Here is a 21,826-nt window from a genome sequence, read left to right as displayed (position 1 = left end):
AATGGGAGGCAGAGCCTTCAGTTTTCAGGCCCCTCTTCTGTGGAACCAGCTTCCAGTTTGGATTCGGGAGACAGACACTATCTCTACTTTTAAGATTAGGCTTAAAACTTTCCTTTTTGCTAAAGCATATAGTTAGGGCTGGACCAGCTGACCCTGAATCCTCTCTTTGTTATGCTGCAATAGACGTTGGCTGCTGGGGGATTCCCATGATGCATTGAGTTTTTCCTTTCCAGTCACCTTTATACTCACTATGTATCACTCCCTCCAGTTAATACACGACACCACGGTTCTTCATTCACTGATGGATTTATTCTTCCGTCAAACTTCTCCTCAGAAACACCATAAAATCCACCGTCAAACTGTTATTACATAAAAGTACAGAATGACCAACATAAATATTACAAATAAACATTTAAACCCAAGTTAACAAATACGCGATAAACAAACACAGTTAACGTACCTCGCTGGCTGCACGTAACCGTGAGGGAATGAGTCCGCTTCAGGAACAAAACTTAACAAAAATAATTCCCAATTTCTTCTTCTTTGCAGCTTTCTTTTACTTTAAACTGCTTATTTATTCCTTCTTCTGCCTTAGTTAACTTATTAACTTAGCTTCTTGCACATGCTTTTTACTTCCCTTTACGTCACTTAAAAGCCTGTGTGCAACACAGAATGAACCTTAGTTCCTACCCCAAAAGGAACAACAATAAATAAAGAAAATAAATAACATAAATGAACACAATAAATTAAACAAATTGACATAATTTACATTTATGGCAGTTAAACTCCCACCAAATCTCAACTTGAGATTTCTTCACAGATTTGCATCTTCAAGTTATAAGCATTTACAACAGTTTAACACATGCTTATTCTGCTTCAACAAGTAGTACTATTTTTTGCACTGGCCTTTCAAGATAAACTGGCCTAGTTGTGCGTTTTCCCTGTTTGTCCAAAGTTGAGTCACTAACCAACAGCTTTACCTTTCTGACCCTTCCATCAGAGCTGGGGTACACCTCCGTGACTCTTGCTAGTCTCCAGTGATTTCGCGGAGCACTGTCCTCTTGAAGAATAACAATGTCATTGACATTGGTGTTCCTTTTATCCCCATGCCATATCTGTCTTTGCTGGAGATTAAGAAGGTACTCCCTCCTCCACCTTGTCCAAAACTCATTCGCCAAGAACTGCACCTGACGCCATCTCTTACGCAGGTATAAATCTTGACTCACGAACTGACCCGGAGGTGGCAATATGATGTTAGACTTCATCAGAAGAATGTGATTTGGTGTGAGCGGTTCAAGACTTGTTGGATCATTCAGGTGCTCTGTTGTCAGCGGTCTGCTATTTATAATAGCCATCACTTCATACAAAAAAGTCCTAAGTGAGGCGGTGTCAAGTCTTTTAGCAGACTGATCAAGAATTGCTGTTAGAACACTTCTGATTGTCCTTATTTGCCTCTCCCAAATTCCTCCCATATGGCTTGATGATGGGGGATTCATTACAAACTCACAGCCATATTCCTTCACCTGCTCATGATCCCAGTTCTTCATTGAGTCCATGAACTCTCTTTTTGCACCCACAAAGTTGGTACCTTGATCACATCTCAACTGCCTTACATTCCCACGTATTGCAATGAATACGCGCAATGCATTGATGAAGGCATCTGAACTGAGGTCATCAAGCATTTCGATATGTACAGCTCTGCAACACATACAAGTGAAGAGAAGACCATACTTCTTCAGTTCCTTTCTTGCATCCCTCACATAGAATGGTCCAAAGCAATCCATGCCACAATATGTGAATGGAGGGGTCATTTCCATTCTGTCCTCTGGCAAGTCTGCCATTTTTGGATCTTGTGTGTTCCTTCTATACTTTCTGCATGTGACGCACTTAAAGATATGTGAGGCAACTGCACTGCTGCATCCAATGACCCATATCCCATTAGATCGCAACTCATTTACAGTCATACCTCTTCCTTGATGCTGTACTTTCTCATGATAATGCTTGATCAATAAAGAAGACACGTGACTTGTTTTTGGCAGAATAGCAGGATGTTTAACATGTGTATGAAGATCACTTCTTGTTAAGCGTCCGCCTACTCTCAGCACACTCTGCTCATCCAAAAATGGACTTAATTTGCATAGCTTGTTTGCTTTGTCTTTGGATTTTACGTCCTTGGATTGCTGTAAATTCTTGATTTCACTGCTGAATACTTCTGTTTGGACCAATCTGATTAGGAAAAGTTCAGCTTGTTGTCTTTCCTCAACACTTGTACTTCCATTGAGTTTGGGACTAAGACCCTTAACTTGCTTAGCATGACGTTTAAGACAAGCAATAGCCTTAACAACTCTTTTCCAGTCAGAAAACTTAGTCAGGCGGTCCAACAATGTTCTATTTATCCTTGCGCTGGTGTTGAGCACCTGAGCCCTTCGAAGTTCTGGATCATTATCACTAACCTCTCCCACCTTAGCATCTCTTGTGGGTAGCTCCCTTTCCCACAGAAAGTCTGGGCCAGTGAACCAATTTGAAGCAACGAGCCGATCTGCCGATAACCCTCTCGAAGCATGGTCCGCCGGATTGTCTTCGGACTGCACATGATACCACTGGTTGACATCTGTGGTGGCTTTGATTCTCTGGATCCTATTTGCCACGAAAACATGAAAGCGTCTGGCATCATTATTAATGTACCCGAGAACAACCTTTGAATCAGTCCAATAATATTCCTTAAGGTTGTCTATTTCGAGCTCATGTTTTAAGATGGCACCCATCTTCGCAGCAACCACTGCTGCAGACAACTCAAGCCTTGGAACTGTTGTGACCTTAGTGGGGGCAACACGCGCTTTCCCCATGACAAGTGAGCAGTGTACGCTGCCATTAGAGTCCACTGCTCTTAGATAAGTGCACTCTCCATAACCTGTGAAGCTAGCATCTGAGAAGTGATGTAACTCGTACTGCTTGACATCTATGAAGCTTGCTGGTATGTAGCACCTCTTAATCTTTACTTGACACAAGTTATGGAGATCTTGTAACCATGACTGCCACTGTGATCTGCACTCCTCTGAAAGTGGTTCATCCCAACTAGCTTTCTCTCGACTCAACTGTTGCAAGATCAACTTCCCACGTAAAACAAACGGTGCTACGAAACCCAAAGGATCGTAGATGGAAGCTACTGTGGATAGCACTCCCCTTCTCGTCATTGGGTGTTTCTTGACAGTTACTCTGAACTGAAAGTCATCAGAGGATACGCACCATTGCACGCCCAGTGCTCTTTCTAGGAGTGGCTCCCCTAAATCTATGTCCAGTTCTTTGACACTGTCTGCACACTCTTCCTTTGGTATTGACTCCAATACCTTCTTGCTGTTGGAAATGAACTTGTGTAGTCTAAGCTTGCCTGTGCTGCAAAGCTCTCTTGCTTCCTTGATCAGCTTGATTGCCTCAGCATCAGACCTTACACTCACCAGTCCATCATCAACATAAAAATTTCTTCGGATGAACTTGACAGTGCTTTGGTTAAATCGATCTTGACCTTCTGTGGCTAGATGTTTAAGTCCAAAATTGGCACAGCCAGGTGAGGAAGCTGCTCCAAACAAATGGACTTTCATCCGAAAAACTGATGGCGGAGACTCAAGATCACCATTCTCCCACCATAAGAACCTCAAGTAGTCTTGGTCTTCAGGCTTTACATGGAATTGATGAAACATTCGTTCCACATCACACATAATAGCGACTGGGCCCTTTCGAAATCTACAAAGAACTCCCACCAAGGTGTTTGTGAGCTCTGGCCCTGTAAGAAGGTAGTCATTCAATGACATGTCTTGAAATCTTGCCGAACAATCAAAGACCACTCGCAGTTTCTCTGGCTTTTGAGGGTGGTATACGCCATGGTGGGGAATATACCAAGCTGATCGTTTATCAAGCTCTTTTTCTGGGACCTTTTCTGCTTCACCACGACTGATAATGTCTTCCATGAAGTTCATGTAGTCTGTCCGATATTTCTGGTCTCTCTTGAGCTTCTTTTCCAAGCACATGAGGCGTTGAACAGCACTTGGCTTGTTATTTGGTAGCTCTGGCCTGCTCTGTTTAAAAGGCAGAGGCATTTCAAGATGTCCGTCTTCTTTGTGCTTAATTTCTTCTTTCATTTTAGTCAAAAACCGGAGATCTTCTTGCGAGAGATTTGTCTCTTCTCCAAGCCTTTCACTGAAGTCAGATTCCAGCACCTTAAGTATGTCTTCTGGAGCAGTCATCTCCTTAATTCTTGTTTTGCAAACATAATGAACTTTGCTCTTCAACTTACTTGTTACTTTGGGTTCAGGGGTCACTTGCTTTACAATGATGCGGTGACTTACTCCTATTGCATCACTGTAGTGTTCACCTGGATCACCATAGCTCACTATGCTCCAGCCTACGTCAGTTTTCTGTGCGAAGGGCTGGTTGTCCTCACCACATACAACTTCTCTAGGCATTAGTGCTTGTGGACAGTTATACCCGATAAGAAGACCGATTTCACATTTCTTCGGCGGGGCAATGTGTTCCGCAAGATGCTCTAAATGAGGCCACGCCTTTGCAGTCTCTGGTGTTGGAATGTGTGTACGATTGGCAGGTATGAATTCACGAGTGTAGACCGTTGGCACTGTGATCTTCTTAGAAGAAGATAACCCTCTTATTTGTAGACCTTTGAGTCTTTTGCATGGTACAATTGTCTCCTTGGAAGACATTGTAGACAGCTTCAACTTGACTGGCTCTGCATTAACATCAAGAGCATCTGCCACTTCTTCAAGAATGAATGAAGAATCACTTTGTGAATCTAACAGAGCATAGACAAGGACTTCTTTGTTTGAATCACTTGGCATTGATGCATAAACAGGAACTATTGCTGAAGTCTGAGCACTGTTACCATCATGCACAACTCTATTGGATGTGGTTTCGTGAGTGGTGTCTTGCGGCGACTGTGGCTTTCTTTCCTTACTGCAACTTGTCTCGTCATTTTCCTTTTGCTTTGAGCGATCCTCATGTAAGCATGTGGGGTGGCGCTTTGAGCAGGTGTCGCAGACCATCCGGTTGCTGCAATTCTTGGATTGATGGCCAGGACTCAAACAGCCAAAGCACAGTTTCTCACCTTGAATGAACTTCACTCGGTCAGCAACTGGCCTTGCAGTTAGCCTACGGCACTTGTGCAAGACATGCCCTGTTTTCTTACAAAACATACATGTGCTTATGCTCTTCTCAGTGGTGTTAGTTGTAAAAATCCTTGCACTTGCTGCTTGGTTCTTAGAGGTCACTACATTCTGAGGTTTAGATCTTGTCCTTTCTGGCTCCCCTTGCCGCAAAGCATTGTAAGATGTAACAGGGTTACAAGCAATACTAGCCTCCAAAGTCAGGAAAGTTACGAAATACTTGAAATCTGGGAACCTTCCATGCTCCAGCTGATACTGTGTGGCTTTTCGGTTCCATCTGCTGCTTAACCAATCAGGCAACTTGGCTGTCAGTTTTTGGTTTTCAATGCCATCATCAAGAATACGCAGACTCTCATTGTGAGCCATGGCACATTCACAACTGCGTAAAAAGTCCACAAATTTCCTTAAGTCAGCGCTCTCTCTTGATGCTATCTTTGGCCAGGCATGTAATTTGTCTCGGCAGGCTTTGGCAATCATAAAAGGCTGGCCGTATCGCTCATTGAGGAGTTCCCATGCAGCAACATATGCAGTATCTGAACCAATCAGAAAATAACCTTCTAATGCCTCTCTAGCTGCTCCTCCAACATATTTCTGGAGGAAGAATATTTTCTCCGAGCTTGGAATGTTTTTCTTTTCAATAAGAGTTTGGAAGGATGACTTCCAATGATTAAACTTGAGTGGATCACCACTAAAAACTGTGGGCTCTGGAATGGGTAGCCTATTTGCTGATATAGCCTCAGCTAAGACCTTCACAAGCTCTCCTGTGCTATCCTGGAGCACATGTGTTGGCACTGCATCCTTTGGTGGTTGTGAGTGCTGGTCCTCAGTCTTCACCTGATTGAGTGGCTGCATAACCTTATGTAGATCCAGGCTCTGTGCAGCATTACCTTGGGCTGGACTGAGCTCACTCTCATCATATACTTGAAGCCTTGCTTTGGCTGCATTCAGCCTTTTCAAATTTTCCAAACGCTCAAGTTCTCTCTTTAGGTTTCCTACAGACCTTCTTCTTGCAGCATTCTCTTCTTGCTGTTTCTTTAAGAGAGCAGCCTCTTGTTTCTGTCTTTCTAGCCTACGTTCAGTTTCTTCCCTTTCTCCTTCAAGACGACGAGCTAATGCTGCTGCTTCTTGGTCTGCAATGATCAACCTCTCTTCAGCTTCAAGGTTTTGCAGTTTCTCTTCGTGGCCCTCTTGTTCAGCCATAATCTGCAGTACAGCCTGTGTAGCTGCATACTCGGCAGCAGCTTCTTGTCTTCTAAGTGAAGATACACTTGAGTGAATAGAAGAAGCTTTAGAACCATTAGAGGCAGGAAGTGAAACACTGGAGGCTGACGATGAGAATACAGAACTATTATCTGGCCAAATCAACTCCTCCGCTGTTCCCTGCATTTCAGATTGAGCATTTTGTACTACAGTCTTTGTGATCGAGATGCAGTTATCCATCTTGCGACGCATGTCATGGGCTGGTTGATCAATTCTTCTGTAATCATCATAAGCAATGTTCAACTCAGATAATTCCCTTTGAATACTGGTGATGTGTTCTTGTAGGATGTCACTAGGATCCTGTTTTAACACAGATCTTTTAGCTACCTTAATCAGAGCTTTCCATCGTTCATATTTGCTGTCAAAGCGAAGCAATAGCCCTTTGATTTGCTCTTTCTGAAACTCTTTTCCTTTTCTGTTAATGTCCGGGCTCTTTCACTTCTACGAGGCTCTTCAGGTGGTGCTATATTTTGCCCGATATTTGATTCACCTGTCTGCTCTAACTCTGTCTCTTCTTCCAGAGCAGCTGCTGCACCCTGAGCTTCTTTACTTGTATGTGACATTTTGATTATTTAGACACAGATATACACAGGCAGCATACAAGAGCAAGCTACAACAACATTTGTGAATACTGAAAGAATGAGCTTAACTAAATGAAGTCACTCTCATTCAAATTAGCCCATACATGTAGAATATTACCGTAAATACAAACTGAATTTCTGTCAAAATGTACAAAGTTTACTTCTGCCCTTTCAGAGCCAACTATAATTATTCAGCTGAACATGAATTTACATCTCTTACGTAAATGCACATTCATATACGTGAAACAGCGTGGCTGCCAGACTATACACAGTTCCTTTTAGTTTCCAACTCTTGTGTCACTTTTCAGACCAAAAACTTTAGAGTCTGGCTTATAGACTTCTTCATGAAAACCTTATGGACCTGTGTGTCCTAAACAGTGGCTTATCTGTGTTCCCGTCTTGATGAGCTGTCGAATTTGCGCTGATAGGGCGAGTCTGGGCAGGTCCGAGTTTGACTATCACTCCCTCCAGTTAATACACGACACCACGGTTCTTCATTCACTGATGGATTTATTCTTCCGTCAAACTTCTCCTCAGAAACACCATAAAATCCACCGTCAAACTGTTATTACATAAAAGTACAGAATGACCAACATAAATATTACAAATAAACATTTAAACCCAAGTTAACAAATACGCGATAAACAAACACAGTTAACGTACCTCGCTGGCTGCACGTAACCGTGAGGGAATGAGTCCGCTTCAGGAACAAAACTTAACAAAAATAATTCCCAATTTCTTCTTCTTTGCAGCTTTCTTTTACTTTAAACTGCTTATTTATTCCTTCTTCTGCCTTAGTTAACTTATTAACTTAGCTTCTTGCACATGCTTTTTTACTTCCCTTTACGTCACTTAAAAGGCCTGTGTGCAACACAGAATGAACCTTAGTTCCTACCCCAAAAGGAACAACAATAAATAAAGAAAATAAATAACATAAATGAACACAATAAATTAAACAAATTGACATAATTTACATTTATGGCAGTTAAACTCATGTATTAATAGACCTCTCTGCATTGAATCATATCTGTTATTAACCTCTGTCTCTCTTCCACAGCATGTCTTTATCCTGTCTTCCTTCTCTCACCCCAACCGGTCGCAGCAGATGGCCCCGCCCCTCCCTGAGCCTGGTTCTGCCGGAGGTTTCTTCCTGTTAAAAGGGAGTTTTTCCTTCCCACTGTCGCCAAAGTGCTTGCTCATAGGGGGTCATATGATTGTTGGGTTTTTCTCTGTACCTATGAAGCGCCTTGAGGCGACTTTTGTTGTGATTTGGCGCTTTATAAATAAAAATTGAATTGAATTGAATTATGTGAATAAGAAGCTGCGCATGAATTAAACTTTATTTTGTGCCGTTCTCATTTATGTAATGTTTGTTAAAATCTTTAAACCCAGAAATGTTTTGATTCAAGGTTGTTTATAGGGCAACTTATAGGTTATTGTGATACTCTAGTTCTGGTTAATTATCATAGGTGTCTTGTAAGCCCATTTGGGCTGGGTATAATGTTTTAAGCATCATATAATAATAAAATTTGATCAGTTAGTGAATCTATAAACCTGTTATGTGTCTAATTACCAACGAAAGTATCTTCTATAGATGTATTTTTAAAACCAACCTGGTGTTTTTTCTGGTGGGCCAAACCAGACAAAATGTGAAAAAATGAAGGCAAAGAAAGAATTATATAATAATTACTTAAATAGCAATATTTTGTAGGTAGTTGATAATTTTACTTGCCAAATGTTCACATTTATTCCCAAAAACATGCCTGCAGACGGTCCTATTGATGCAAATGCTTCACAGCTATTAGATTCAATAAATTAAATGAGAACGCATCAGCCGACAGTCTTTTATGCGATGTCAGACAGTCACAGGTAAAGAAAAAGCATCAGCCAGAGACTTGGTCTAATCTTTATATACATAATTAGTCACCAGTTACAATACACATATTTATATACTACAGGAACACAGATAATACAGGTACTCAGTGTGTGTTTTACATTTTTTTTTTATTATTATTATAATTTTTTCTTTACCTAACCTGCATGTTGAAGAAGTGCCAATCATGGGGTTTGTCTTCAAGCCTGGAGGACAAGAAGGGGAGAGGCTCTCACTCTCAGCCCTACTCCCAACTCACCACATATCCACTGGTCTACATTTGAGCAGTGCATAGGTCTCAGAAGTCCGGACTCCTTTTCTAACGCACACAGATGGCTTATACAAGTTTAAACATCCTGCCTCTTTTATCCCAGCTCCTTTTTTTTGTTTTTATAGAAGAAAGCTTCACATTCATTCTTCTATCTAATGCTAAAGCTGATCTGAGACATATTAGGACTCATCTGCAGATAAAATGAATGGGAAACGGACTTCATGGACTCGCCCATTATGCCCTTTCAAGTATGGCTTAACACAACTGTATTTTGTTGCATCCTTCAGCAGAAGACAAACCCACAGAGAGCCTTTAATGCAATGTCATTATTGCTTACAGAGTAAAAGAAAAAGCTTTTGTGTACATAGACACAGTGCAGATTCACAGAGGGCCCTATAGTTGGACGGTGATCATGGGAGAGCAGAGCCGAACCTCTGCTTGCTTTCATCATGAGAGCGGGGACACGTCTGACTCGGAGGAACTTATTAAGAGCAAGCAGAGTGTGAGCGGGTCGGGAGTGTAGGGTTTCTCGATCTAAGGTGGAGGATTTACCACAGGGAATGATGGCAAATGCTTTCTTTGCTTATACAGTGACAACTTCTGTGGTTTTTCAGTATGATGGGTAACACTGTATTCACATGAATGCAGCCAGCGGGGATTCCTGGTCACTGAGAGCTGTCACGGTTTGAAAAACTGAACAACAGGACACCGAAAACTACAACTGCACTGCAAAGCTGGAGTGGGCACAAGTAAAACGAGCTTCAGAGTGTCAGTGTGCACACAGCAGTTTCCTATAGCAGAGCAGAACTGCCACCAAATATCAAAACCTCTTTAACATCAAAGGAGATCTTGTTCTAATGAAAAACCATCAAACTTAATGTAATACAATTTTATGTTGGAGTAGATGGTGCAGACTGTGTGTTTGCTGGATATTTAGTGTTTCTCTGCTTGAACAGATATGGGTTCAGGATCTAAAATAATGCATCTGAAATGTATTCAGGCTGTGAGCGGCTGATATGTCACCATAGTCCAATATTTCAACCCTAAACCAAAGTAAAACTGTATTAAACTAAGCATTAGAGAAATGAATGTAAATAAAATGAAATTTTCAAGTCTCTCCTAGGAGTTATTAATTGAGAATTAATAACTCCTAGGAGAGTTATTAATTCTTAATTGAGAATATCTGGACCATTTCTTTAATGCAAAAATCATTAAGTAGTGAATAATGGTGCGATTGTTCCTTTTTGTATGGTCTTGTACAGACCATTGCATCACTTCCATGCATTTGTATTTTGACTAACAACTGATCTCTGATAGTATTACTGCTATTTTTCCCCAGTTTGTTCAGAAATTCATGCTTTCCAGAGGGTGAACCCTAACAACTTTGGTGGACCCATGATTTCCCCTCTATCACTACCATCCATCTGTCCATCTTCCAGTTATCCAATTCAGTGTCACACAGTGGGACCGGAGCCAATCCCAGCCATCATGGTGAGAAGCAGGGTACACCCTGACAGGTAGTTTATTAACCTAACGTACATGTCTTTGTGACGGGAAGCTGAGGCACAGAGAAAACCCCAGCCGGCTCATGGGCTTGAACTCAGGACTGTCTCATTGTCCTCACTGCACCACTGCTCCACTGTGCTCCCCTGCAGTAAACAAAATATAATAGAAATGGACGCTGCCTTTTGGTGTTAGTGACATAATTTGGATCAGAGATGTTCGGCAATAATCTGGGAACCTGTCAATGCATTTGCAGGATTTTGGCCGGGAATTATAGGCGAGTCGCTTGTGGACGCACACCCATGCCTTTTTAGCTAACAGCTGGTGGATAGTCCAAGCTCCAGTTGCCAAGGTAACCCTGTAATGTATTTCCAACATTGTCATATGTCTATCATTATAACAAGACCCTGTCACCCAATGGCGGCTCTGCTTCCCCGGAGTTCGAGGCTTTGTGAAAGCTCTAATCTTTGAGCTAAAATGGTTGTGTTTGTAACGCAAACCTACTGATATGACTGGCATTTTTTAAGGCTGATACTAATAAAAAAAAATCAAAGCTATTGCAGAAGATTAAGCCAATAATTTTATGTATGTTTTCCCCAGATTACTATTCTCATCTGGGAAATAGAGAGCGGGATGAGGATGAAACAGCAGCGAGACAACACTCATCTCCTCACCGCCACCTCAGTGAGATTCAGACCGTCTGACTTTTTCATGTAGATATCTCACCAGCTGATGGACTAAAACCATTGATTTACAAGACAGAATTATTATATGTACACTCCTCCAGCACCCAATTAACTCACATTACTCATAATATACACACATCCATTCCTAAGTGATTTTTTTAGAATGACTTGATTTCCTTGGTTGCCTATCGTCTTCACGCTTCTGGAGACAAACATTGCAGATACAGTCCCACAAAAAGCGATCCAGTGGCTGTAGTTTGTTGAGTGTCTGGACAGTACATTCCTCAAAAAACTAGTCTTACCCTCACAAAAAAACAAAACAAAGTAAACACCTCATGTTGACCCTCTTCACCAAGTCTGTCAGGAGATTCTGGGACATGAGGTACATTCTGCTCATGCTCGTCACTATTCAGTCCACAGGATGGTTACAGGAGACAACAGCAACAGGGTTAGTGATGCTGGGTGTTTTGTCAGCCAGTGAAAGTGGATGAACTGTTTACAGATCCAGGTTATCACTAACATTTGGAAAGAGTGGAGATACAGTGTTACAGGAAGAATTAATATGTCCACACAAAAGCGTACCAGCCAGATTTTTAGCCTTTCCAAACCTCAAAACACAAGAAACAAAGGTAAGTAATCCCATGGTGAGCAGGCCTCTTGGACCAGTGCATGGACTCACAGGCTGGAGGGTTGGAGGAGGGGGTACAGGTGGCTTACATCTTCAAAATGGGCTTCTGTATGCTAGCATAGACAATGAAAAAATGGGTGTAGCTTCCAGGCCTGAAAACTGAAGCCAGCATAGAAGTGCCTTCAAGATACAGTTTTTTTAAAGGGCACCAGGAGGTGACTTCTCTGGATGCAAAAGGACTTCTGGCCCTAGAGAAGCCTATGGAAAAATATAGCTCAGAGTTTCAGGTCATATCAAATAAACCGTCAGGTCCACTTTGTTAATTGTCAGAAAGGAGAATTATCCAGGGTATACTCACTGGCTAACAAGTTCTGATTGATCAGTTGTCGCATCGAGTTTCAAAACACTGAAAAAGTTCCGCCTAAGGCTTCGTAACGTCATGGTGGCTACATCCATCTTTTATATTGTCTGTGCACTTGCTCGTATTGTAACCTCATTAAATAGCTGCAATCTCGCTGGCTATTGTTTCGTTTGGTTACCCTTGATAATCTGGATTTGAAGTTGGACTTTAATAACAAATAAAGCATGGCGAATATGTAAAAAATATATAGGTGCGCCACCTTTTTTATATATCTGCTCAGCTGGATAACTAGTTTACTAGCAGACTAAGAGACAGATGGCACTAAATTAATCCAGAGTATGTGGGAGAAACAGAAACAATGGTGGCTAATGGAGAACAAAAATCCCATTTTTGTGGCAAAAATCAACAAACGTTTTAAATTTTTTTTTAAATCAGGGTTTACAGGTGATTTTTAATGTCTTAAGATAATTTAGATAATGATTCAACATAAATACCCACTTTACCCCCTTTAAAGTCTTTGCTGAGTGGTCTTAAAACACGGCGACTAAAAACATTAAAATCACCAAACACTGGTTAGCCCTGATGCGAGCCTTCTCTCATGTGGGCTTACATTAAAAGTCCAGCTGAATGTCAGATAGGATTTATACTGCTTCCATGTGTTTTTTTCCCCAAGTTTTAAAGAGGGTTGCATCAAAATACCTTTTACTTTTAACGCTTTACAGGGTTTTTGTTGGAGCTAATTAACTTTGCCCTCAGTACAAAAATAATTTTCTTTTGTGAAAAAGTTAGCATTCTCAGTAGCTGTAGAGGATGGTAACCTTCTTGTTTTTAGCTAGTTATGAGGGTATATTTGAGAACCTTTTACAAGGTTTTTGTTTCAAAATTGAATGACCCCATAAAAATACTAACCACAGCTGTTGTTTGAACTAAAGTTTGTTGGCCAGGAATCAATCAGATTAGTGCACGCTTCTGTATAAAGGTAAATATTTTTCAGAGTAAATTTTCGGTAATATTAGATTATAGCCATAGAGTATGGTGAAATACAAAAGGTAATATATTTAATGCAAAGTGAGATTAGATTGGGTTTAAGTGTTATTAGTGTCATTAGAAAGGGATTAATGAGTCCAATATGAAAAAAACTGTCTTTGTAGTATTATCACATAAAGTCAGTCAGAGGATTATTGTTTGATGGCTACATGGTTGCTTGGTATTTATGATTATGAATTATTGTTTATAGGATCTGTACTGAGTGGATATTTGGGATAAGACATGAAAAAACAAACATAAATGTGAGGAATATCTATTCAGGCAAAGTGGTATAAAAACTGAAGATTTCTATGGCCTGATAAGATACCTGAAGTGAGCCTGTTGGACAGCACAGAGGGCCTGTCCATTGCAGAATCTAGATCAGATCCAATTATAAAGGCTCTGTGAAGCCATGGGAGTCAGCCACAGTGGATTTCTCTGACAGTGGCAGCTATTTGTCTATTCATGTGGTGTTGAAAGGAATTGGAAAAATTAGCTACCAACTGCAAAACATGCCCTGAAGTTACAACAACTCTGAATGTCTGCAAAAATGTTGCTACGAGACAAATGAAACAAAGTGTTTGGCTTATACTGAGAAATCTTTGATTAGTGGTGCAAATTCACATTTTCATACACATTTGTGATGAAAATTAATTTTGGAAATGTTTTCTTTAATTTGCCATAACTTTGGATAACAAGTCAGGTAAATCCATATTAATTCATTATAGCTATGAATATGTGTGTACTTTTTAAAGCACTTAGTAAGAAAATACAACAAGTCTTCTTTGTAGCACTCATGTTGTTTTCACATTAAATGCTATAGGCTACATGAACAGCAGAAGTCGGAAGAACAATTTTCCCAACTGGGACCATCTAAGGAGGATGTGAATGCACAGTAGTAGCTGCACTATGTAATGTAAATGATATACTGTTATGCAGTGATTCTTTATTTACATTTTGATAGCTGTCTCTTAGGCTCCTAAGTTTTGGGGACACTGGCTGGGTCGCTTTCTTCATGAGAAGTTGAAACCACTCCCACATCTGTACACTTAGTTAAACAAGAAGCCACTGCAAACCAGATGTCAATTAGCTTAGCTTAGCTTGAAGACTGGAAGCAGGTACCCTACAACAAAATCTGTTTGGGGCAGTGTAGCGGCAACGCCTCCTCCTGGTCTCTTACATTTGCTCGACATTTAAAAATGACATAATACTAACATAAAAGAGAAAGCCCAGTCAAAGCAGCATTATAAAACATTATAATGTACCTCACATGTATGACATCACCTCCAGATTTTTCTATAATGTTACTATAACGTTGCAAAATAGTCTGGTTATTTTGCTACAAGAGAAGCATACAAACTTACCAAGTTCTTATGACAAAATGTAACAACGTGGAATTATGTAATATGTTTGTTGGGTAGTAACATAATAGACTGCCGAAAGGTAGCAAAATATTAATGTTACAGTCTAGAAAAACTTGTATCAGACCCCACCTTATTAAAAACGTTTAGAAAATTTCCTGTTTCTCTGAATTAATAAATAATACAGCTGGAAAATACTGCATGGTCATCCTATCTTGATAGACATAGCGGTGATAGATATCGGTGTTATCCATAAGTAAGCATCAGTAAGCTGAGCCAATCAGCTGCTGGTAATAGCTTCATATTTATCAGACAGATGTGAGAGTGGTATCCATACTTTTATTTTGGCAAAATAAAAATGTTAATCTCTTTTGCTGTTAGAGCCTCGTGATATGACTGGGCTGAACGCACGAGCCAGACTTGTCTTTAATGGTGATATGAAACAATGAGTGACTGGGTGTGCATAAAGGACATGGAGCTCAGTAACTCAGTAATATGGAAGGTATGGAATACCTGTGGGAAAAATGCTTTTGTTCACTGGGTTTTCTGTAAAAAACAAAAACAACCAAAACTATGATGAAATTGTTTTTTTGTTTTTTTTTTAAAAACCCGCTCTAAAAACCCGCTCTAAAAACCCCATTATCTCAGGAGCATATCACCATCTGGACTACATGGACTACATGAAGAATTTATTCAGGTAAGTGACTGCTAATCTTTTATAATCCGGTGCTAAGTGCTTTTATCTGTAGACAAATGTGGCTGGATAATGGCTGGGTCATTGACTGAATTGGAGGGGGCAGAACAGTGTGTGCTTCCAGTCCGAGAAACCAGGAGCAACAATTGTTCCGGCCTCCGCTTACGAATGTTATTCATCTGCCACCGAGGGATTGTTGAGGAGACAGAGAGGCAGGCTGCGCTATTAGAGCTTAATTTAATGCTGGGTCGCTCGACATTCTCAGTAGCTTACTCAGAAGAAAAGATGATATGTGACACCTCGCCGTGCATTTATACCTGGGTATGACTGCACAGTGAGATGCAGAATTAAAAAAAAAAAAACGTCTGTGGATGATTACACTTAAAAGCATGAAGTTCAGTTAGAGCTACGGAGATAGATTTGACTCCCCCCCCCATCTGTCCACTTTGTGCGAATGAGCAAACCAGCAAAAGTAGTTTGGTGGTGGCTTATACATTTTATATATTGTAACAAGAGAGTAACAAGAAATGACGGTAAAGATGGCTAAAAGGGATCAGATCCCTGCAGTACATGATACTTTTGTCCACATACTTTTGACCAAGCCGAGCAATTTTTTCTTTATTTCATCCTCATTTTTTCCTTCTTCAAGTACCAGATTTAATCTTTTCTGTGTTGCATCTTCTTTCTTTTTAAAATGGTCTCTTCAAAATAGTCTGTAGAGCGACCAAGCACATAAATTAATCTTAAATGTGTTCAGACTGAATATGTTTCTCATCAACAAAACTGCTTCTAAATGTTTCTGGTGTCTAGTTCTTTCTGTTATTAGCCTTTAAATCTTCACTTATATCCTCGTTAATGAAATACTCAGACCTAAACTTTATGTAAGGTGCCTACGGTAAGCTGTGTCCTTCAGTCTGAACACATCTTATTAACCTGCACTTCCAGCTCTGGCTTCATTTTGACTGGTCAGTGGTCCCAATGGAGAATGCAGTTATGAGCTTTACCTACAGCATTGAGGAGTGGGGCTTGTGTTAATGGGCCAGCTTACAATTGGAAACATTTCAGCTTAGGACAGAGAGCACCACTCCTCTGATAGAGATTCAATAATCACATAACAACTGCAGGAGCTACAACTACCAACTATCAAAGAAAGACATGTTGACGTGTTGTTGAAGGCAAAGGTGGATGGGTGGACTGCGGGGCAGGAAGGAGGGTTGAAGGAGATGGTTTGGTCTGGGTCACCTCTTCAGATGGTGGCATCATGGGGCAGTTGAGGCACTGCCACTTCGGATTTCCGGTTGGAGTAGCGCTGCATATGGGGCAGCAGGGGGCCAGATGGTAACAGGCCTAGCAGCTCCCTGGATCTGCTTGGCAACCTCCGCCCCCACCGGCGACTACCATAACCGAGCTTGCGGCTTCGCCTCACTGCCTGGCCTAACAGCATGGCTGTGTGGGGCCACAGTGGGTCCGTGAAGCTAGAGATGCTGGACTCCTGAAGAGGGACACAGGACCTGCGCCTCAGTGCGCGTTCTCGGAAGATGTGAGAGGCGGCAAAGAGGTCGGGGCTAAGGCCGAAAGAGCCGCGGGTCAGCGAGATGCGGCCCTCCAGCGATGGCCCCAGCAGGCTGAGGCTAGTTCTGTCCGTGAACGAGTCAGTTCGGTCTTCGTAGCCAAGGTCAGCGGGCGCTGAGCACTGCTGCAGGGGCCAGCCTCCACGGCTCTTCCCCCCATTGTCCGCATTGCTTCCTCCCTCTCCGCCATCACGCTCTACCCTGACCGCTTCATCTTCCTCCTCTTGCTCCTCCTCTTCTTGCTCCTCCTCCTCCACCTCTGCTACCTCCTCCTCGTCCGCCACCTCTCCCTCCACCACACCCTCCTCCTCTTCCTCGGTGCTGGTGGGTGGTGGCGAGCGAGGGTCCCGCAAGAAGACCACTATGACAGTGATATTATCGCTAGAGCCCGCATCCCGGGCTGAGGCCACCAGCTTATGAGCTACCATGGTGGTGTCCCCAGTGTTCTCCTGGAGATGATCACTGACCACGCGCACCGCCTCATCTGGATTCACCGTGTCCCAGAAGCCATCGCAGGCTAGAATCAGGTAGTCTTCTGAACCATCCAATGGGAAGATGCCATGGTCTGCGTCGCCACAGATGTAGGGTTTGTGCTCCGAGTCACCTGTCAACACAGGTAACAGGTTAATCTGTGAGGATCTGCTCAGACTAAGGTAAAAACATCCAGGAACATCTCATGAATCAGGAAAAGGAATCTAGTAGGAAATTATCTAAAATAATAACATTATATTTATAATAACTGCTTTCTAATAGTGGGATTAGCATATGTACATGTGCTGCTTTAAATGTTGGGGTGGGGTTGGGGTGTTAAAGTTCTCTGTACTCTTACATTTAACACCCTACCTTAAATCTAACTCTGTTTTAGGGTTAAATTGTAACTTTAACCCTAAAGGAAATCTTTAACTCTCATGTTAGTTCTTGAAGGGATGTGAAAAAAATAAGAGTGAACCGATACATTAGGGTTAGGTGCAACTTTTCCTTTCCCTCACTCTGCAGCTCTAAAACTAAGTCTGGTTCTCAAAAAGATAGCTGGATCAATTTTTCTGTAAGGAAGCTATTTTTGGCTGCTCCCTTATTCACAAAGGGTCACCACAAAAGGTAGCTCTGCATATTTGATTGGTCGATTTTTTTTTCTTCCTGACTCAAAACCTCAAAGGGATTTGTCTGTATTCCTCGGTCTGAACCGGGGAGTCTTTTCCTTGCCAGGTAAACGTGTAAGCTGCTAAACTTGGATATGCTTTTACGGATGTGTTTTAATGTCATTTTATATTCGTTTTTGGTCTTTTCTGTAGCAAATGACTTCTGTCGTTCTTTTTGGATGAGCAGTTTTCAAGAAGGGTACCACCCACAACCTGCCCACAGTCTGCTCACAATTACACATATTTCTCTTTTCAAAAGAGAAACTTTATGATTAACTCAATGTGACACGTTTAAGGGTCATCTATGAAGCTACAAAAATGTATGAGAAATGTGCAGTAAAAAGAACGTGCATGAAAAGTTTACCTATCGCTCTGGATACAGACAAGCTGCCATTGACCCTCCACGTGCCGAACCAGATCACACAACCTCCGAGAGCCTCGATCCTCTGCTTCTCATCCTGCAGACACAAAATGATTGGAATCATCTTGTGCTGCCATTCTGCAGCAGAAAGCTCAGTACTAAAGCACAATGCTTTGCCCGCCTCTGCTGTGCCCTTAAAATCTGAAATGCTGGTGCTGTTTCTAGATTAATGATGCTGGAAACAGGCTGGGATGTAGCAAGGAAGGAGGACGGTGTCCTTTGTTACTATTGTTGTTGCAGAATTAAACAAAGAAACACATGGTGAGCAATAATGGAGTGGAAATTTTGCGACGAATTACAATAATGAACAGGAAGTGGAAAGCTCATGAAGCACAAGTTTTCCTATATACAGATTTTTAAGGGAGTTCAGTTGTTTGACTACGACGTGCACCTTTCAGGTACTCAGCAGGCAGGTGGTATAATACTGCTCTCACATTTGGTTGTGAAATATAAAACTTTGGCAGAAATCACCCTAAAATATCACTAAATAACACATTATATCTCATTTGTTCTCATTTTTTTTAAAAGAAGTGTAAATTAACAATGTGTTGTTTTATCTGAGTTTATTGGTGCCAGAATATTTTTTTGGCTGTAACTATTAATCTACGAAAGTTCTCACCGCCTGCCAACTGCTCAGAGAAAATAAATATTTTGCCACATAACGCCGTAAAATGGAAACTTGACGTTTTTACACTTCAGTACTTTTGCCGATTAAATCAACACGACACAGTAACGGGATCTTTACATAATGCTAGTGCAGATATGATTAATCTGAAATCCATCTAAGTCTAAATGCACCAACGTATAAAACAACTCTTTATTAAAGATGATAAATTATTGTTATTTGTCTTATCCTGGCCACTGTCTATTTGAGCAAGTTTACATCTGATTGACTGCCCCTCACAAACAGAAGGTCAGAACAGCAGGTAGGCGTGGCTGCTAACAGAGTTTCTACAATCCACAGAGAAATTCATAAAGGACTCATCATGTCTGAGGTATGAGGAGACTGAGTTATCTCACCTCTCTGTCTGGTTTATGTGGTTTCATCAGCTCCACCACCTGCCCTTTCCTGACCAGAATGACCTGGGAGTCTCCAAGCCAGGCCACGTACAACGTCCGGCCCCGCAGGAACGTCACCACCCCTGTTGTGCCGCAACGTAGGTTCTGCCAGACAGACACATGTCACAGTGTTCTCAAGAGCAGCTGCATCACCACAAATACTTTGAAACGAGCAGAAAAACATGTTGACAACATTGAGCTGTTTAGAAAGACACCTCTGTCTCATTCTTATTAAAATTGGACTAGCTGTTGGAATTATACTCATAGCATAAATATAATAAATAAATAGTGTTATTCACCATGAGTAAACTTAACAGTACTTCATAGTTTAGGAATACTGTGCAGTAAATACTACTAAATGGTTTCGTCCTTGGATTATGTGGTTACCTCTCGCGAGGCCTTCTTCACAAAGCGTTCGTCGGTGAGTTTGAAGGCTCTGCAGAGCGCCTCGCTGGGGTCCTGGCTGAAGGATTCCTGCCGGACTAAGTTCACGTGAAGGTGATTGGCTGCATAAATGGCAGCATCCACACCTCCATGACCGTCAAACACAGCAAAGAAAGCCTGCTCTTCCTGATCCTGGCAGACAGGAAAAAACGTGATTTTGTAGGCTGGACTGCATGGCGTGAAACTCCCATATCACAAAAATAAATTTCCACAGTTATCTATTTGGCATTAAACTTTTGATGTAGTCCCTAAATACAGTAAACTCAAATGACTTAATGGCCTAATTGGTCAAATGATGTAATGTAATATTGAGACTGCAAACATCACAATTTGGATATATCAAAAGTTACTATATGCAATATTTGCTAAGGTATTCTATATAAAATATATATTCTATATAAAATATACGGAATTACAGGTACTTAAATGCTACATATGGGTCCTTTTAGCATGATGGTGGGTAGTTGCTAGGCACCATGATGATGAAATAAGATCCTTCAGGGGCCCAAGATGTACCTGGCTGCTCAAGGTCTGAGCATGTAGTTTAGGGGCAACCAAACAAAGAGAGAGAGAAACTGGGTGTTTAATATGATTTGTGCCAAATCGACTGCATTCTTTCTTATTGCCAGCAGGAGGCGACTCCTCTGATTTCAAAAAACATTTTACTATGGAGTTTATGGTCCTAATGTAAGTTTTCGAGCCCTATTTCATCAATAAATAATTAAATAAAAATAGCTTGAAAAGGGTTGTTGTTGCTAACAGAGTACAAAAATAGAAACAAGGGGCCAGAAATGATGTATTAATGTGATTACATTAATGTGATTAATGTGATCAAACATTAATATGTATTAATGTTTGATCTGATATTGTCATGTTAGTGTTGTTGTTTCTGGATAAACAAAAGTAACGTTGGTCCAGGTTCAACATTGTAGTGATGTCATTGTTTTGCGATGTGGAAAGACCGTCCCACCACACACAAAACCGTAACCCTGATCTCATAACCCTGACCTATAGCCCCGTAATCCTAAACCTAACCTAACCTTTTCCTAAGTGGACATCAGCAAGTTTTTTTGCAAGTCGCAAAGCTATGACATCCCAACAATGTGATTGGTCAGTTCCAGTGTTGTGGAATCATTATTGTGTTGATCCAGGATAGTGTATTAATTAGGTTATGATTGACCGTAATTCTAACCCATGGCTCATGAGCTGCAGTTTGCTGACCTCTGGCCTAACGTAACATATTTAATGCATGAGTTTTTGTGTGTTTTTGACACTAACCCCTACCTGAATATTGAAGAGTGTGTTGAAGTCAGGGATGATGATGTGCTTGTCCTCCATCTTGCGCCGCATGTTCTTGATGGCGTGGATGGACGTCTCATAATATGGCTGTGGACGACGGTGGAAGGGGAGCTCCTTCAGCCAGAGGCAGCACGTCTCAAACAGTCTATTAAACACCAGCCGGGCCAGCTTCACAGACTCCATCTCTGACACACACAAACACACACACGCGCGATGAGCCAGGCTGTTCTATTTTAGCTTCATTGCTTCCACTGTTGGTTTGGAGCTCAGTTTATAGAGCTTGCACTTTTGAAAGTATACTCTATCAGAGATGTATCTTTTGAACATCAAACAGTGCGTCTCTAGGTGCCTCTGAAAGCTGTCTGAGAGGTGATCGCTCAGTCTGCAGTAACAATAGCTTCTAATAGTGACACAGAGTACTGGAAAGATAAAGAAAATGTGCATGAATCACTCTTACAGTTTAATCCAGTTTTCTTAC

At 41.4% G+C, this 21,826-nt stretch overlaps 2 protein-coding genes across 5 annotated transcripts in view; both read right to left on the bottom strand.

Annotated features, from left to right (window-relative positions):
* Nucleotides 1–258: 258 nt before the first annotated feature.
* Nucleotides 259–7,997, bottom strand: LOC106632801. 2 transcript variants are annotated; one of them, XM_042221425.1, is made up of 2 exons: nucleotides 7,676–7,997; nucleotides 259–7,574 (listed from the first exon to the last, which is right to left on the bottom strand). In XM_042221425.1, exon 2 carries the CDS (start codon nucleotides 6,621–6,623, stop codon nucleotides 867–869), a length of 5,757 nt encoding a protein of 1,918 aa, XP_042077359.1. In that variant the 5' UTR covers nucleotides 6,624–7,574; nucleotides 7,676–7,997; the 3' UTR covers nucleotides 259–866. The 2 variants fall into 2 exon arrangements, 1 of the variants encoding a protein (XP_042077359.1); XR_006054474.1 differs by having other exon boundaries at nucleotides 260–359; nucleotides 461–7,997.
* Nucleotides 7,998–15,336: 7,339 nt separating this feature from the next.
* ppm1e (protein phosphatase, Mg2+/Mn2+ dependent, 1E) overlaps nucleotides 15,337–21,826 on the bottom strand; it is a 53,904-nt gene continuing 47,414 nt past the window's right edge. For all 3 annotated transcript variants that reach the window (XM_005923159.3, XM_005923161.2, XM_005923160.3), the window contains exons 4-8: nucleotides 21,334–21,533; nucleotides 19,993–20,181; nucleotides 19,567–19,710; nucleotides 18,490–18,583; nucleotides 15,337–17,590 (exon numbers count right to left, since the gene is read on the bottom strand). In XM_005923159.3, the coding sequence (XP_005923221.1) occupies nucleotides 16,662–17,590; nucleotides 18,490–18,583; nucleotides 19,567–19,710; nucleotides 19,993–20,181; nucleotides 21,334–21,533 (1,556 nt within the window). In that variant the 3' untranslated portion in view covers nucleotides 15,337–16,661. The remainder of the gene's footprint in view (nucleotides 17,591–18,489; nucleotides 18,584–19,566; nucleotides 19,711–19,992; nucleotides 20,182–21,333; nucleotides 21,534–21,826) is intronic.

The sequence above is a fragment of the Haplochromis burtoni genome, unplaced genomic scaffold (assembly GCF_018398535.1).
Source record: "Haplochromis burtoni strain Fernald_Lab_line unplaced genomic scaffold, NCSU_Asbu1 Contig_66, whole genome shotgun sequence".
Lineage (NCBI taxonomy): Eukaryota > Metazoa > Chordata > Actinopteri > Cichliformes > Cichlidae > Haplochromis > Haplochromis burtoni.
This window is presented reverse-complemented; position numbering and strand designations above follow the sequence as displayed.